General features: G+C 46.6%; 1 protein-coding gene across 1 annotated transcript in view; it reads right to left on the bottom strand.

The window, feature by feature from the left end:
• The window catches only part of TMEM92 (transmembrane protein 92), an 84,739-nt gene that overhangs the window by 49,060 nt on the left and 18,085 nt on the right, over positions 1 to 17,594 (bottom strand). Inside the window, exons 2-3 of the mRNA XM_078641396.1 lie at positions 6,991 to 7,016; positions 2,545 to 2,619 (exon numbers count right to left, since the gene is read on the bottom strand). Coding sequence (XP_078497522.1) covers positions 2,545 to 2,619; positions 6,991 to 7,016 — 101 coding nt within the window. The remainder of the gene's footprint in view (positions 1 to 2,544; positions 2,620 to 6,990; positions 7,017 to 17,594) is intronic.

Here is a 17,594-nt window from a genome sequence, read left to right on the forward strand (position 1 = left end):
GAATTCGAAGAAGTTGAAAGGCTATGCGTTCTCTTTGTTTGCAAAGATGCAGAGAAAGTTGTGAGAAGGCAGAATTGTTCTGTGATTTTAGCAACTCCTTTTTGGACAATATAGGATTAGTTCCCTTCCACGCTAGAGTTGGGAATGGAGATTCTGTTTTCAATCTAACTTTTCAAGGGTTTGTTAGAAGGTGTGATAAGGGAAGAGCATCCACTTGTACAGTCAGCAGGTTCTCAGCCTCTAAGTTTGGAAGATTTAAGGACTTCAGCAAGATTGAAGGATGTTTTTAAGGAGCTCCGGAGCTCAATGAATCAAGTGTGCCAGGAGCTAAAAAGAGAATTATAGGGGACTGGGAGGTTTGATTACGCTTGTGTTTGGAAAGGAATTTGGATCCCACAGACGTCGATAAAGTAATGGCAGCAGATTTTTTGACTGACTTATTTGGGAAAGGTTTAAGCTATAGGACCGTTAACTGCTATAAATCAGCTAAGGTAGCCAATTAATCTCCAGTGGATGGTGTTTCAAGTAGAAGAGGTTTCCGATTTACAGAGTAATGAAAGGAATTAGTATTAAAAGACCACCACATTCAATATATGAAAGTTTATGGATGTTGGATCAATTTTTAACCGCATGCGTGCGGTCGATATTCTGCTCCTGCGCTGGGCTTTACAAAAACCCATTATTCATGACGAGCTGGGCTCGTCATGAGCGTGCGAGGAGGCTACCTCATGACGAGCCCAGCTCGTCATGAGCGTCGAAGGGGTTAAGTTACTTGAGGACTCGTCTGAGATTAGGTTCTCAGAGAATTGACATGGAAGGTGGATACCTTGCTTTATCTGATATCCATTTGGAGGATCTCTAATGCGAGTACTATCTAACTCTTCTGTCCCTCCACAATCCTTTTCAATCAAAATAACAGACTAACATGTTCACTTCTCAATTTCCATATTCCACTATACTAATTCACTACTAATCCTTTATGGGTTCCAGAGTAGCGTGCTACTCGTCAATGAAGCGCTTCAAAACCCCATCAAGGGGTAGCAAGCGCTATATAAATACAAACCTCTTTGCCTCTTCTATCCCGAAACCTACCCTTCTCTATCCAAATAACTGCATAACATATCCAACACTCAAATTACTTCATACTTCACTATACTAATTTTCAAGACTAATCCTTTACGGGTTCCAGAGTAGCGTCCTTCTCGCCAGAAAAGCACCTCAACACCCATCAGGGGTAACAGGTGCTACATGAATGCAAACATTTCTTCCCTTTTATCCCTCTGCTACCCTTCTCACTCCAAATAACTGACTAATATCCACCACTCAAATTACTTTCATATTTCACCATACAAATTCAGCACAAATCCTTTATGGGTATCCGGAGCAGCGTGCTTCAACACCCCATCAGGGGTAACAAGCACTATATAAATACAAACTTGTTTTCCCCTCTTCTATCCTTCTGCTATCTTTCCGAACCCAAATACTGACTAACCTATCCACCATTTAAAATGTACTTGCATGTTTCACTATACTAATTCAACACTAATCCTCTATGGGTCCCGGAGTAGCGTGCGCTTGGAGGCCTCATCAGGGGTAATAAGCGCCATATAAATCTAATTACAATACAATAGTAGATTTCAGGAACCAAATGGTGTGTTTTTTAAAATCTGGAAAAGGAATAAGACTGTGGAAGTGTCATTGAATTATCCAAAATTTGCTGAAGAACAGGTTGTGTTAATTGTTCATTACTTATGTAAGGCCAGACATGTTTCTTCAGCAAGACTGTGATGCAGGAAGCAGGAGTTGATTTATCAGTGTGTGAAGTGAATTCTGTAAGGGGTTCAATAGCTGCCAAGTCTTTATGTGCAGAAGGCAGGTTGGAGGATTTTATCAAGGCAGCTGATTGGTCAAACAGTAGTTTTTGAAATAATTTATATTAAGCCTTTGAGGCACATAGCATACTTTGCACTGAAAGACTTTATACATGTATAACACTAGGCTCCAGTCTGTACACATAAGGCGGACTGTCATAGCTTTAGTGTAATTAGCATTGTGAATTAAAGATTAGGAAGCAAAAATCTCTCCCCCCCTTCATGTAGGAGTAGGGTGGTTAAGTTGGTTGTTTTCTGTTCATTTATACACAGCCACAAGTTTATTAGCAGTATTTGTTGCGAGACATTGGAAAACCAGGGAAGGTCATAGGTTTTAAGTATTATTACAAATGAATAGAAGATGTGATGAGTAATTGTTGTTGGGATGAAAGATGCAGAATTAGTGCATGGTATGTGTTTTTATCCTCTACAGAGAGTCAATATGGAGTTAAATGCAGTTTTCAGTTTATGGCAAGTAGGATGATGGTGTAACGTTTTTTCTACCTTTATAACAATCAAAAGAGAGGGGAGATGGAAGAAACAGGGTTCTACATTGTATTATTCTTTAAAGTGCTGCAGTATAAAATCACGATTCTCTATTCACCCCGGCTTTGAAAACTGTCATTCCTTCATCTGGCCTCTGTTGATAGCAGCAAATAAATATAGTCCTTACCCATACCAGCTGCTGTCCAGGTAGACTTGGTCTCTCGCACAGCACTGCCCACCACAGCAATAGTCCCCAGTGCACCTGTTGAGAGGCAAGAACTGGTTAAACTTCAAGAAACGCTTGAACCGAGTGCGGTTTGTGAACAATATGGGCTCAAGCAATAAAAACACAGTCTACTGTTCTCCCGCACCAAAAAAATGAAAGTAAATCATAAAATAATGACAGCAGCTTATCTATACAAAATGAGAGGGACAGTCACAAGAAGAATTTAACATCGGTCTAAAATGCAGTGTCCACTTTAGGGCCTCATTATGAGACTGCCGGTCCATGGACTGCCAGGCTCACGGGGGCATGGCAGTGGCAGACTTCGACCACTTGATTAAGACCAGGGTGGTCGGGCCACAACCTCTAGGGATCAGAGAACCCTGGCGGTGGCACAGTAGCCTTCAGGCCGCAATATGCTTGGCGGGATCGCTGCGGCCCTGCCAAGCATATTATGAATTTCCTCACCACCACGTGGTGCGACCGAAATGAAAAGTGTGGAGTGAGTAAACAAAGGCAGCCCTACAGAGCCCGCTTGTGCCTTTACGCCATGAGGTTCATGCAAAGGGGCACATGTTGTGCCCCCCCCCATGTACATATACCACAGTACCTGCACGGCATCGACTGCAGCAGTCTATGCCATGCAGGTACTGATTTGGGCGTTCCCATTGCGGCTACATATTTCATAGGCACCGCCGTGAGAACGCCAAAGAACAGCCCACCAGACAGGAGAAAACTCCTAATCTAGTGCGCGGTTCAATCATGGGTTTGGCGGTGCGGGAGCGGGGCGGCCCTGCTCCTGCACCACCACCACCAAACTCACAATAAGGCCTAAAGGCTTATGGTGGCGCTGTGCAAGACATTTTGAAGCCTCCTGTCAGGTAACACTTCATTTTATAACCTATTTTCTAGGAATTCAAGCCTATATGATGCCAAACAATATTTAAGTATAAGTTACATTTTCAGAAATGAGGTGAAGGAAGATTTCTTGGGGGAGGTCCCACAGTTGTTAAGAGACAGAGTAAAGGTAGGCAGAAACAGGGGGAAATGTAGAGAAAGAGAAATGGAGAGAAAAATCACTTTCCCATGGACCCCTTTGAAGAAGCCTTAAAATGTCTTTGTTGAAATGTATATAACGACTGTCCTTGTCCACTAAAGTTAATGTCAATAACAATAAAAAAATATATATGTTTTCCCAAGACCTGAAATTGGTATATAGGTCTTAACCCACAATACACAACAGTGCTCCAATTGAATACTATTCTTCTGATATGCTTTTATGTGCTTTACCCACAATATGAAACCATCTATTGATACTATGTATAACTTCACCCTAATTACTTTATACAGTAGCATATGCAACTATGTAAAGCATGCCGTCTCAATGATTACGTCCATAGTATATGAAACCACAAATAAAGAGAAATAGGTTTCAGAAAGAAATGAAGTAAATGGCTAGAGATTGACTGAAATCAGCAAATAGGGTGCTATAGCAGGTAATACAGAGTGGCTAAGTGTCTTGGAGAGATGGCCCACTGGCAAAAAACACAATATTTGTGGCCTCCATGCAAGGGTAATGGTCTTACATGAAGGAACTTCAGAGTACTAAATCTAGAGCAAGCCTAAATGGGAAGCTCATGTTCCAGACAGGTGATGCATGCTTTGCTGCTAGAACTGGGATTAAAGTAAGTAAAAAAAATATTCTGGGAAACAAATAACAGGTATCCCCATTCATAACACCTAGGTATGGACCCACTGGCTTTGCTTAAGCTTTTTCCCCCTAAGATGGCCGCTATGGGCAAACATAGGTGGCCAGTCTGAAATGACAAAATGTAGACCTCAATGACATGTGATAGTTATACTTGTGCAGGTGAGGCAGAACTGTCTATGTGAGGTATCTGTATATGCAAATACTTGATGGAAATGAAGGGTTGACGTCTGGGACCATGTATTTATTAAAAATGAAAATTGTTTTTTGAGTCAAAAAGGTCATGTTTTCTTTGGAAAACTGAGCTTTGTTTACTCAAAATGGAAGGTTATATTTAATAGAAATACTTGTGCATTTCTTTTAACTGATAATTTGGCAGTTTTACATGGCTGGGAAACAATGTGTTTAATAATGAATACCACTAAATGGGGATTTTATTTACTTACTGGTGACTTCCAATGACCCGCCATGTACGCATCATACGTCGCCAGTTTCTCTTGTTCGATAATAAATGCTATTCTAACTTATAATGAGATGACGGTCTATTAAAAATACTCTATTTGCAGGTTTTTAACTCCAGGTTTCTCAGGGCGTTGGCTTTCTGTATTCCCGAGCACCCCAAGTTTCTGGACATCAAGTATAATATGTGATTTTTAATACGAATTTGGCTTAGTGTTCATTAGAATTCTTGAAAGAAAACCACTGCAGTGGAGTAGGAAAGTGTTATCAACCGCTGTTTGAAAGCTTCTATTCTGCGACATAAGATGTTGTGGAATTAATCAAATTTGAGATAGAGGCTGTATTTGCATCAGGCCATACCTGATGGTATGAATGTATGTTTTTAAAATTTTGGACTTCTTGGTTGATACAGTGGGGTCCTGAGCAGCATCAGTAAGTACACCATCGGGTAAATTTTTAATCCAATTATTTGGGATATTCTAGATCTAAATCACCTAATGTAAGTAACTTTCTACTGTGGATCACTTTCGCACGATATGATGCGTTTTCACTGGTGTGATATGAGATTAGGTCAGGTCTTGCCATTTGCCTACGAACCCAAAACATAGTTCCTCTTAACATTAATTTCTTTTATTTGATGTGGTTACACTACCTAGAAATGTCTTTGCAGTTTTGAACTTGGTCTCTTAGCATTCCATTGTTTCAGAATAGCGAACTGATGACATTCAAATGCCTATTGTGAATAACATTTCTAGCTTTTCAACTCCGGGCTAAGTTAACTGTATTTTAAATAATATATTTTTCTACAATGTAGACTGCACCAAAAACAACTAGGAGTCTAATCGCTTGACTTGGACGCAGGGGCTTAGCTTGGTTAGTAAGACTGGGGGGCGTGAGCATCAAATTTCCAGGCATCACGCTGGCTATAATGTTAAACTACATTATATGACAAGTAGGAAACATGAGGAAAGCCTTAGAGGCAGTGGAAAGAGAGAAATACATATTAATATCAGAACCAAATGAGAGAAACAATACTTTGTAAAATGAACATTTTTAGGGCTTTTCAAAACAGATATGAGAGAGTGTGTGCGTGTGTGTTTTTGTCAGTGTGTGTATGCAAAAATCCCAGGAGAGCGCCTATAGACCTCACCATACCCGACTGAAAGCAGTTGTATACAACTATTCAGCAGAAAATACGTTTATTGGGAGGGGTGTACCACCACACACCCCTCCACTGAATATATGCCACTGCTTGGAGGTTATGCTTTAACAGTACATTATGTATATATTGAACAGTGAGCTGGAGAAGACCCTCTGACACAGTCTGGTTAATTCTAGGCGAATAGAGAGATGAATATAAGTAAATATATGTTTCTTTAGTTAACGGTACATGTCTGCAGTTAACGTTAGACTAGAGGCTAGGTAAAGAACACCGGTATGAGGTATTATAATGATGAATTGCTATTTAAAGGTAATTAGATACTGTTGTACCTGGGGTAGAAGTTCTTGTTTTCCAGTCTTTACAAATATTACTTGAGAAAGACGTTCTAGCAGTCAAGATTATGACCAATCTAAATGTTTTTGGGAACCCTGTATAGACATTTTTGGGTTTTACATGTAATCGCGATATCTGCATTTATATTACTGTATATAGACATTTTTCAGCCCTGGTGAAGTTTCAAAAAGAGAACGTATCGCGTTGGCGGCGATCTCCATTTTAATAGCGATGCTTTTTTTTCACTAAAATGACTTTATCTAAGACTTGAGAGATTGTAGCGTGATCCTTTCACCCCAAAATGATGAGACTATAAACAGATGGCGAGTTTATTTTGCTACCAAGTAAACTAACCTTCAATTTAGTATAATTTACAGTGTGCTGACACCGTGTTTTCTCTTGCTGCCATGGCTGTCCTTTCATTAGTCATGTGAGAGCATTTGACACTGAAAGTTTTTCATGATACTACTCTTGGTAAGTCTGCCTGATGCCTTAGGGTGGGGTCACTACTCCCAATCCTGCACAATATTGTCACTACTTTAATCTAGTCACCGTAATACCAGTGATAAAAGGAGCTTGGAGCGGATTTCATTGCTCAGACGAGGCTCTCATATTAAAAGCTGGAGGTTCCGTCTGTAGACTCCACTACAGGAGACTACATAGCCCATTAAGGAGCGTTTCTTATCGTCTAGACACAGCACAGGAAGAAGCATAATCACCATTATGAGAAAAGAAAAACTGGACTTACTCAAATATTCCACAGTGTAAAGCAGCCTGCAGAGAGGAGAAAAACAAACCATGGTCAGTTAAACCGACACTCTTTCACTATCACACATTTCAAACTTTAGATTGTTATCTTTGATGTAAAAAAAAAAACAGTTGTAAAGCGCTCCAATACCTACGGGTCTAGCTAGCGCTATATAAAACTCTCAAATAAATAAATACATCTTTCCTTGTACTTCGGGGGGCAGGTATCGCAGCTGCTTGCAGTGAATTGGCATTTATGAAGCACAACCATAGCTTGAGAGCAATGCAGCATTGAACAATTATGGGGGTTGGGGGACACCAACTAAGGATGTGACTTTTCAATTAAGTTTCACTGTTCTATTAAATATGAAATATTTACAATTTCTAAGTACAGACACATTCAGTGATTTTCCCAGTCACTTGATTTTAGTTGCACGTGGAAGCTTGGATTCTACACTGGGTCCTCAGATTACAGTCAACAATGCATCACCTATACCAGAGGTAGTTATGTTACATATCTTTGGGTTTTCTGCCCCTTTTGCCCATAAGGCAGTTAGCCGAGGCATTATTTTACATTGCAGAGAGGCACTCATTCAACTGAACGCATGGGACAAGTTATACAGGTGAAGTAATTTACTGACTATATGATAATGGCATACATTCACTCTACTAGGTGCTCAGGTAACACAGAGGAAGCCCTTCTACTGCTTGGGCAGGTAATAGAAGTACAGCAATGCAGTCTACATTGACAGCCCCTTCCACTTCCTCCTTGGGAGAGGTACTGCCAGGACAGGAATTCTCTCCCTTTGGGGCAGTCCCTTTTATTACTAAGTGGGACAGGTAGTACAGATGCAGTCCTTCACTCTACAACATTGGACAGGTGACACTAGTTGCATCATAGACTTTTGATCCTCCACAACCCCCCTATTAATAAACCTGTCAGTAAACACCCATCACCTTAGGAATTGAATCAATCCAGTGTTGAATATGCAAAGGAACCAGTGAGTAACTTTAGAGAGAAAAGCAGTTAAGATCTGTAAAGGGTGAAGAGACCTTGTGGTAAATTTCCCGAGTGTTCAGTCCACTCAGAAAACCATGCATCTCCCATACTACCAGCAATTAACACAGCTAGGTGAAGATGGAATGAACACATTTTACTACAAGTATCTTCCTAATAACCCAACCCTTTCCATACTCTTCCTCCTTCTATCCCTCCTTGTACTTATCCCAAACCTCATCTTACTACTATGATGTCCTAAATAACACTTTCTAGACTGTTTCCTCCTCTTTCCCTCCTTTATCCCTTTCAATCCAACAGACGTGTTTCCACTGCTCAGATTAACTCATATTTCCCAATGCTAATACACAACCAATCTTTTTTGAGTTCCAGGGTAGTGTGCTACTCGCCAAAAATCTCTTTGATGCGTTCGTTGCCAGGGGGAGTAAGCGCTATACAATTACAACTGGGTAAGGAATTCACTTTCCTGATGAAGACCTCAATAGAACTAATCTCCTATATAGGGTGAAACGCAACACATTCACATGTGAACTAATTTTTCAAGTTGTGAGAAAGCAAAGTCTCTAAGAAATATCTAGTTTAAAGGGAAAACCAAACCGAAAACTGACTCTTTCAAACAATTGGTATTTTCCTGAAGCCACCTGGAAATCCATGTTGAGGAAGCCAAATAGGAAACTTTGAAAGTACATCAATTTACCTACAGCCACCCTGCACTACTGTGCTTCACACGCCACCTTTCCTCCAATTTTTAACCTAGTTATATTTCTCCTCAGCCAAAGTGCCCGAAATATCACAGGCACACTGGCTGGAGGAGCTCCCTATCCAGTGGCTTCTCGAAGGCCTCAAGCCTAATATCTCTGGACAAGTGTCTCACTCTCGACTCCGCAAGGCTCTGAAGACCTGGCTCTTTACATCTTCATCAGTCTGAGCCATAAATGTATTTGTCTGACCGCCCCTCCTGCAGCGCCTTTGTGCTAAATTTGCGCTTTAGAAGACTAATATTCATTCATTCAAGCCCACAGCAGGCCTTGCTCATTTTCATGACCAGGTCTGAACAACACCAGCCCTGAGACTACGTTGACCACAATCCCCTAGGTTATTACGTTTCCAGAATTTTGTACCGTTTTGTACTTTTCAATCTAATGCCTTCTGGATGTTGGAGTCTTGCTTTTCTTCCTTTTGAATGATCAGACAGATATCGGATTTTTGGGTGGAAAGTTTATCTATAATGATCTTGAGTTAGGAGGCCAATCCGAGACACTCTTCCATATGTAAATGGGCACAAGTCACCAAGCAGTCCTGGACCCTGTCTTTGATTCCATTTCCCAGTCACGTACTTCCACCAACTGGCAAAACAGAGAACTGCACACTTCCCTTTTACACAGCATTACCCATTCCATAGTACTCCCCACCCCCCTGTCTGAGGGCAAAAGGACGAACATTGAAATGCGGCAGACCAAGACTAAAGGGGATTGAGTATGAGCGGGCACGAACATGTAAATGTCTAAGAGCAAATATGCAAGCCTGAAACTGTATAGTGATATTTACATAAAGAGGGAGTCACAGGCACGAGGAGGAACGATCGATAACATTAAAGTGCACCAAGATAGAGTGCTTGAAACCAAGTGAAGCGGTAATAAAGGAGCAGCAACAAAAGAACTTGACTCTGGAGTGTGGATGCGGGACATGCAAATGAAATACTGAATTGATGTGCTAAGTCTACGAAGAGCTGACGTACTGCAGCTAAGAATAAGACTAAGAATAAAAACAATAGAATTGTAAATTATTAACTTGCCTCAAGGGTGTAGCAGTGTGTATATGTGTATGTGGGTGTAGACACGGGTGTCTACCCGTGAGTGTGAGAAAGTGTACATGTCCGCTGATGGGACTGGGGTGATCTACCCAAGGAGAATATGCAACTGTGGCGGACAAGCGGCATAACGCAAAATGGTGGGGCTCCCCTACAGAATGGGCTCAATGAGAGCACCCTCACCAGTTGCGCCCCCCCCCCCATGCACTGTAGGGGCCTGCTCAGCAAAGCAGTTTGGCTTCCCCCAGCGTTTAACTATTTCTTATTCCACGCCAGGGCACGCATTCTGCAAGGCATTCCATGGAATGCATTAGCGGGTGGGGGGGGTCCTGCAAAACAAGAAACCCTGCCCGTGGCACCTCCTCCCCCCAATCACCTCTGGGACCTCCGCTCCGCACTTTTGCCCGACCATCGGTGGAAGATTGAGAGAGGGGTGTAAAAGTGTATACATGTCGGCTCGAGTGGGGGCAGGGCAGATTGAATGTATGTCTACCCTGGCCAGTGGGGGGTGGGGGGGGGAGGCTTGGAGAGGGAGTATGAGGAAGTGTCAAACTGGTCTCATGGTAATGTGTGTATACACAATTTGTATTCAAAATGGAGGGATACTAGGACTATTTCCACTCGCAGGTGAGTGGGAGGTGCAGCAAGAACAGTAGCCCCTAAGAATGTGTCAAACAAGTGTTGTTCTGCTGTTCCTCTAGTGGTAAAATGCGGAGTAAAGAAAAGGCGGTGTCCAGCTAAGCCCACCTAGAGTTTGAAATCCATTTGTTGGATTTTAATGCCCTCAAACACCCTTTCAGGAGTCATGCTTCATCATATGGACTGCTCCTCGTTGGGTTGGCGGTGCAATACCCAACGGGCTCAGAAAAGGGGCACTTTGTCGGAGATCTTTTATCCAACAGCCGTATGGTGAAGTGTGGGTATGAGGCCAGAAGCATGTAGATGTGCAAATGTGATTTTAAAAAATAGGACTGGGAGTACATGACATGGAATAATTTTATTCTGGGGGTCTCCTGTCCTAATTAAAAACAGTGAGCACAGCACTCGTCTAAGTGTAATGTCTCGCGGTAAAGTGTCTGTGTCTCATTCATCAGAGGCCAACATGTTTCTCGCGTATTGTATATTTACTCGCGATTCTTCAGGACCGGAAAGAATGAAAGACTATCTACACTTAAAAATTGCTTGGTAACTCAGTTTTTGCAACAAAAAAAAAGACGGGGTATCCTATTCGAAGTGGTAATACCTGTGGTAGCCTGGATCTGCCTATAGTGGGAAAAAGGAGATAACATTACAGGCAAGTAGGGTGAAAAAAACAAATGAAGACACAGCCTGTGTTATGACTCTGTATTCGGTTCTAAATTAATTGTGGTGAACGCCGTCGTGTAGGCGCAGAGTAAAATAAATAAAAGTGAGTGGTGAACCCCCCCTCCCCAGTGAGCTAAGGTGATTAAACGCCCCTGTGGGAATTCAGTGGAGCAGCAGAGACGGCAGGATAGGACTCACCTAAGTCAGTAAAATGTCCAGGCATCAACAGTACCCGGTGGTCAATACATAGAGCGTAGCTCCTACGTATGCTGGACTACTATACAAGGGGGAATAAAAACAGTTAAGGCAGAGTGGTTTTAATACGGTGAAAATGCACTTGCATTCGATGGCTGTGATGTTATAAAACAAAAATTGTTCAGTTTCTAATTCAGGGTGATTCATTTGTCATGAGCATATTATAATTTCTACTTATCTTATTTGTAAAATGTCAACCAATAACATGAAAGTGCAGGTCGCATTGTAGCCTCATGGATGTCAGTTCAAGAGCATTTAGAGAATATGCTTCAGTGTGCAAGGAAAGTGGGGTCTAAATCTCCTCTGGTCTCCCCATAGGAGCCCTGTCTCATTTGGCTGGGGCGCTGGGATAACAACAGGAAAACAGTGTGTAGAGTTTCTCATAGCTTTAGTTGAAGACGTTTGATCAGCCTTAGTATGAGCTATGGTAAAACAGCCACAAAATGAGCCAAGGTCAATGAGCGTTTTAGCTAACCCTGGTCATGTGTATTCCGATGTACTCCTCAACTCAACCTCTTAAGATCGTGAAGCTATATACGTGTCCGTGTAAGTAATCCTGCTGGTGAAAGTAAGCACCGTAAGCGGGGTCCGTGTGCTATGTTAGCGATGTAAACTACCAGAGCATTAAAACCATTAAGACCTCAACAGAGTTATTTCACTCGGCATGTTAGTGCCAGCAGACAATATGCGGGACCTCAGTAATTAAATGCAGCCCCCATAGCTGCGGAATGCGGCCCCCGGGGGAAGTAGGGGCGCAGACCAGTCTTACCCCGGGGTTTTCGCACAAGGAACGGAAGGACAAGGTGGAGGGCACATAAGGTGTCAGGAGAGGAAGATCCGGCCTCTTCCTGACACCTGTGCACCACCGGGAGGACGTTTTAAGTGTGTTAGGTTTTAGGGTCTGTTTAGTGTTGGCTGATTTGTCGATCAGCTGGCAGATGGAGGGTTGGCTAGTTGTCAGGTCAGTCTCCGGGAAGATGCCCCTGGGGAGTTTTTGGTGCGGCAGGTGTTTTCACCACGAGGCGAGTGAGGAGTCTGAGCGGGCCGGTTGGAGACGTCATGGCGGGAGTATCGATCGGGAGCAGCCCCTGGCCCGGTTGGGGATTCAGCATGCAGTGAGTAGGTGCGCGTGTGGGGAATGACTGGTGCGGCGGGGGGGGGGGGGGGGGGGGGGGGGGGGAGTGGGGGTTGCGGCGGTTCGCACTGCGGAGCTGTGGGAGTGCATGGCGGCAGTTGGCGGGATTTGGCAGATAGTGCCGGGACACCATGTCTGGGAGCGGGCGGGGGGGGGGGGCGCGTTTTATTTTCCTCAGGCTTTTCCCCGGGTTTTTTTGTCGCGCTGCTTTGGCCTGCGGGGGGGGGGGGGGGGGGTTCTTTCCACCCTTTGTCCGCTGTCCTGGGGGGGGTCTTGCCCTGCACGCCTGGGGGGAGGGTGGGAACGGTCCCGGTTCAGGCAGCGGGTGCATTTTGGATGCTATTGCTCATCGTTTTGCGGGGGACCCCTGTTCGCTGCTGGAGAGGGGTGGCTGAACTTTGTTGCAGGCATTCATCGGCTATTAGGCAGTGGGCATTGAGACACATTCAGCGGCGGAGACCGGAGCCGGCAACGGTGCAGCAGGCCCCCAGTCATTTTCTGCGGCAAGGTGGGGCGTGGGCCCATCCGCCCTGGGAGCCCGCTCTTTTTTCTGGTTGGTCACGGGCGGGTCCCGGTGGGGTTTGTGGACCACACGGAGCAGGGTATCAGGGACTAGGTGAGGGACAGCCGGGACGGCGCGAGGCCCGGTGGTGCTTGAGCCTACCTGGTTATGGCGACCTGGTGGAGGGAGCGGAATACGGACGGTGGCCAAGCTCGACAACAGGTGATACCAGCGGGGCGCACTACGGCCTCCAAACGCTGGCCCGAAGCAGTAGCGGAGTCCGCGGCGGTCTGCCCTCCACTGGGGGATTCGCGCAGCCTCAGATACACCTTTTTATCCAGACACTGTTAATTATGTTTTGTGATGAGTTGGCATGGTTGTGGTGTGAGAAATGCGTGGGGTCGGATGGTGTGGTTGCGTGGGGAGCTGTGGGGCTCTGTGGGTGCTGTGTGCTGGGGATGTTGGGTTGACTGGTTTGGGGGGGGTACATGGTGCCAGGATTGTTCTTTATTGTGGTAGGGGTCAAGGGGGCCAAGGTGGGACATGCAGGCACAGCCACGAGGGGCATGGCGCCTATGGGTAAAGGGGCGTTGTGCTGGAGCAGCCCTTAGGTGCGCGATCAAGGCTGCGGGCTGGGGATGCGGACAGCTTTGCGGGGATCATGGCGATTCAGAGGCAATGTGCTGCGAGTTTGGGGGGGGATGTGCTGGGGTATACCAGTGCTGCTGCGGCAGGAGTCATGACGGGGTCACAGTGTGGGTGACATAATTCACAGCGGATACTTGGCAGCGGGATGACAGGGTTGGCCGGTCGGCTCCCTGGTGGCATTTGGACGTGACATTGGCTTTCAGGTGGGTGGGGGGCTCTGGGGTCTGGATGCTTATACTGGCGGTGGGGAGGAGTGTTCCTGCGAGATTCGGACGCTACCCGCAGCATGACGGGCGTGGCGTCGTGGCAGCGCCACGTGGGGCGCAAGGTTGGAGTAGTGAAGGTGGGTGCTGCATACGCCGGGGAGGCGGAAGCCTGGTTTTGGTGTACCGTGTAGGTGGCGGAAGGCTTCACATCTTGTCGGTGGGGATTTTCACGCAAAGGTTGGGGAATTGTTGTGTCGGGCTATGCCGGAGGGTGAGTGGTTTTCGTCCCCAGGAGTAGGTGGCATGGCAGTCAATGGGGCGTGAAAGGAGTGCAGGAGGGAATTCACAGCCTTTATCAGCGGACTCAGGCCTGGGGGAGTTTTCAAAGGATGGGCGTGGTGTGGCGGTGAGCGTCTGACGCGTCGGCTATGGCGGGGGTGTTTTTTGGCGGGAATTGTTTGGGAGCGTTTTTCCAAAGGGACGAGGAGTTTATGAAGGAAGCGTTTGCGGGGGTGTGAAGGGCGGCTCGGGGTGGACCTGTTGGCCGAGGTGGTACGGGAAGATGTAGCGCGGTGGTAGCGGTATTGGGGACGCTGTGTGCTGTGGTCTTGGGGGGGGGGGGGGGGGGTTGTTTGGCGTTGAACTGGGTGCTTGGTACTGCGCGCCACGGAGGCGGGGGTTTGTGGTTCAGAGCAACTTACAGATAAGAAGGAACCGAGGGGAGGTAGGTTGGATCGCGAGGGGCATATTGGTAGTGCCAAATTGGGGCGCGGGCTTTGCGAACGGAGCAGCTGAGGTGCGGTGTAGTTGCAGAGGTGCGCACGGACATGAGGGCAGTAGGGGCCGGGCGTATTGGTGTCGGTTTGTTCGGGGGGCAGGGGAGAGTGTGGGAAGATCACCAGGGATTACGAGTGCAGTTAGTTATGTTAAATTTTATTTCTATAGCGCACGGCTACTCAAAAAGGAGTGTCCCGGCGTTTTATTTAGGCAGCTCAGTATAAAAAACATAACACCATAGAACAGACACTAACAGGGAAAGGACAAAAAAAGACATCCTAAAGGTTAAAAAGCCAGGTCTTAAGGCTCTTCCTGAACAGGAGCAGATTGGATGAGCGCCGCAAGGCCAGAGGCAAGGTGTTCCACAGCTGAGGGGCCCTCAGACTAAAGGAGCGCCCCCCGGTACGGGCCTTCCTCACTCGAGGAACCGCAGCCAAAAACAGAGATTCCGAGCGCAGAGATCAGGCCGGGCGATAAAAGACAAGCCTGCGCTGTAAGTACCTAGCTCCGGAGCTGAAAAGCGCTTTGTGCGCCAGGGTCAATGTTTTAAACATGATCCGCTTCCGGATGGGCAGCCAATGAAGCGACTGCACCAAACCGGACGCTCTCACTCGCCTATGGAGGCCAAAAATGGCGCGAGCCGCAGAGTTCTGCACGACCTGCAGCCGCTGAACAAGATAGTCCGGAAGACCTAAATAAAGGACGTTGGCATAGTCCAGTCTGGAGCCAATTAAGGCTTGCACAGTGATCTTTCTATGCTCTTCTGTGAGCAAAGGCAGGAACTTCCGGAGCATCTTAAGAATGTCGAAGCATGTGCCCGTCAAACCAAGAATATGTGATCTCAGCGTCAGATTATTATCAATCTTCACTCCCAGATTTTTTGCCACCTGCGATGCCTGGGCAGGGGGACACATCCATTGGCCACCAGGCCAGCCAGTCGGGGTCTAAGGAACAACCAAAAAACAACACCTCCGATTTGTTGGAATTGGCCTTGAGGCTATTCTGTGAAACCAGTTAAAGACCATCCCTAAGCAGCCCCGAATACTCTCTCCATCAAAAGCCTGATCTTTCCCACACGTGAAGAGCAATTGAGTGTCATCCGCGTAGGACACGATCTGGGCCCCAAAAGACTCCACTAGTGCCGCCAGAGGGGTCATAAAGATGTTAAAAAGAGTCGGGCTCAACACAGATCCCTGCGGAACTCCGACTCCCAATCGCGGCATCTCAGTGGAGCTCGGGGAGGCCCAGACAGTTTGTCGGCGGCCCTCAAGAAAAGATGTAAACCAATTGAACACCGTCCCCCTCAGACCGATGTCATGGAGTCTGGCGAGGAGCACCTCATGGGGGACGGTGTCAAAGGCCGCCGACAGATCAAGCATGACAAGCATGGCCTTGCCTCCAGAATCCAGTGTCTCCCTAATGACCTCTGACACCTCCAGGAGTGCCGTCTCCGTACTTAAATTCGGACGGAAACCGGATTGCGAGGGGTGCAGCAGGTCATTGGATTCTAGAAAGCTTGAGAGAACGCCATGCACATGTTTCTGCGTGATTTTAGCCAGCGCCGGGAGGAGGGAAATCGGCCTGTAGTTGGCCAAAACCTCTGAGTCTAGCCCAGGCTTCTTGAGGAGGGGATCACCATTGCCCTTTTCCAAGACTGCGGGACCCTCCCCTCACTCAAGGACAAGTTCAAGAGAGGGTTGACCAATGGGTTAACCACAGCCGCCATCCTGGCCAAAAATTTGGCCGGACAGGGGTCTAATGGCGAACCAGATTTAAGATTGGCCAGAAGTGCGAGGGAGGCATCGGTGGAGACAGAGGGAAACTCTGCCAGAACCGCGTCCCACGCAGACAACGGAACTAATCCGGCCACCATGCTGAAAAACACTTCCGCAGACCTCACTGTAAAAGAATCCTGGATAGATTTGATCTTGTCCGTAAAAAACTTGGCAAGATCACAGACCCACGACTCGGATGGCGCTCTTTGGGGCATGTTGGATCTGGGGGCCGTAAACTCCCTCACCACAATAAAGATCTCTTTGCATGAGTTGGAGGCAGCCTCTATCCTCCTGGCAAGATAGTCCTTTTTCTCACGGAGAATATCGCGATGATAAGCTTTGACCGCTGTCTTGTAAGCAAGTCTGGCCTCCAAATCATACTGGAGGCGCCATGCCCTCTCAGCCACCTTGCACTGGCGACGAGTAGCGCACAATGCCTCAGTGAACCACGGTGCCGAGACCCGCTTAGCCGTGGCCCGAGGGGCCATTGCGGGGGCTAGGTCGTTCAGCCTCTCCAGCAACCACACCTGCATGGACTCTACGTCCTGCTCTAAATCACCTGAGGGGGGGGCACGGATGGTCCATAGAAGCCTGAGCTAACAACTCAGGAGTCACTCTGTGCAAAGCCCTCAAAGCAGGGCCATACCGTCTAGGGGCGCTTCTGGGTAGTTTCTCGCTGCCCACTACAGAGAACCTGGCCAGCCTATGGTCAGTCCAGAGCACCGGGAGAAGCTCAATGTTGACTAAAGGGACCGAGGAAAAAACCTGATCCAAGGTGTGACCCTTGTCGTGTGTGGGGCCCACGAGAAAGGGGACGAGGCCCAGAGGAGCCGTAATATCAAACAGTTTGTTCGAGTCCGAGTCCTCACCCACATCCATATGAAAATTAAAATCTCCCGCCAGCAGACAGTGCCGCGCATTTAAAGCCAGTCCAGAGATGGCAACCTGGAGGTCATCGAAAAAAGAACCCACTGGTCCAGGGGGTCTATATATCAACAACCCTTTCAAAGCTTGTTGCGGGGTCAACCTAATGGTAAAGGCAAGGGATTCAGATCCAGCGATTGTATTCAAGGGAAGAATAGAGCAGGAAGGTATCTTCTTCACCACAACCGCCACCCCACCTCCCCTTCCCTTGGCTCTATCTTGCCGAAAGATGTTATAATCCGGTGGAATA

Source organism: Lissotriton helveticus, chromosome 5_1 (genome assembly GCF_964261635.1).
Source record: "Lissotriton helveticus chromosome 5_1, aLisHel1.1, whole genome shotgun sequence".
Lineage (NCBI taxonomy): Eukaryota > Metazoa > Chordata > Amphibia > Caudata > Salamandridae > Lissotriton > Lissotriton helveticus.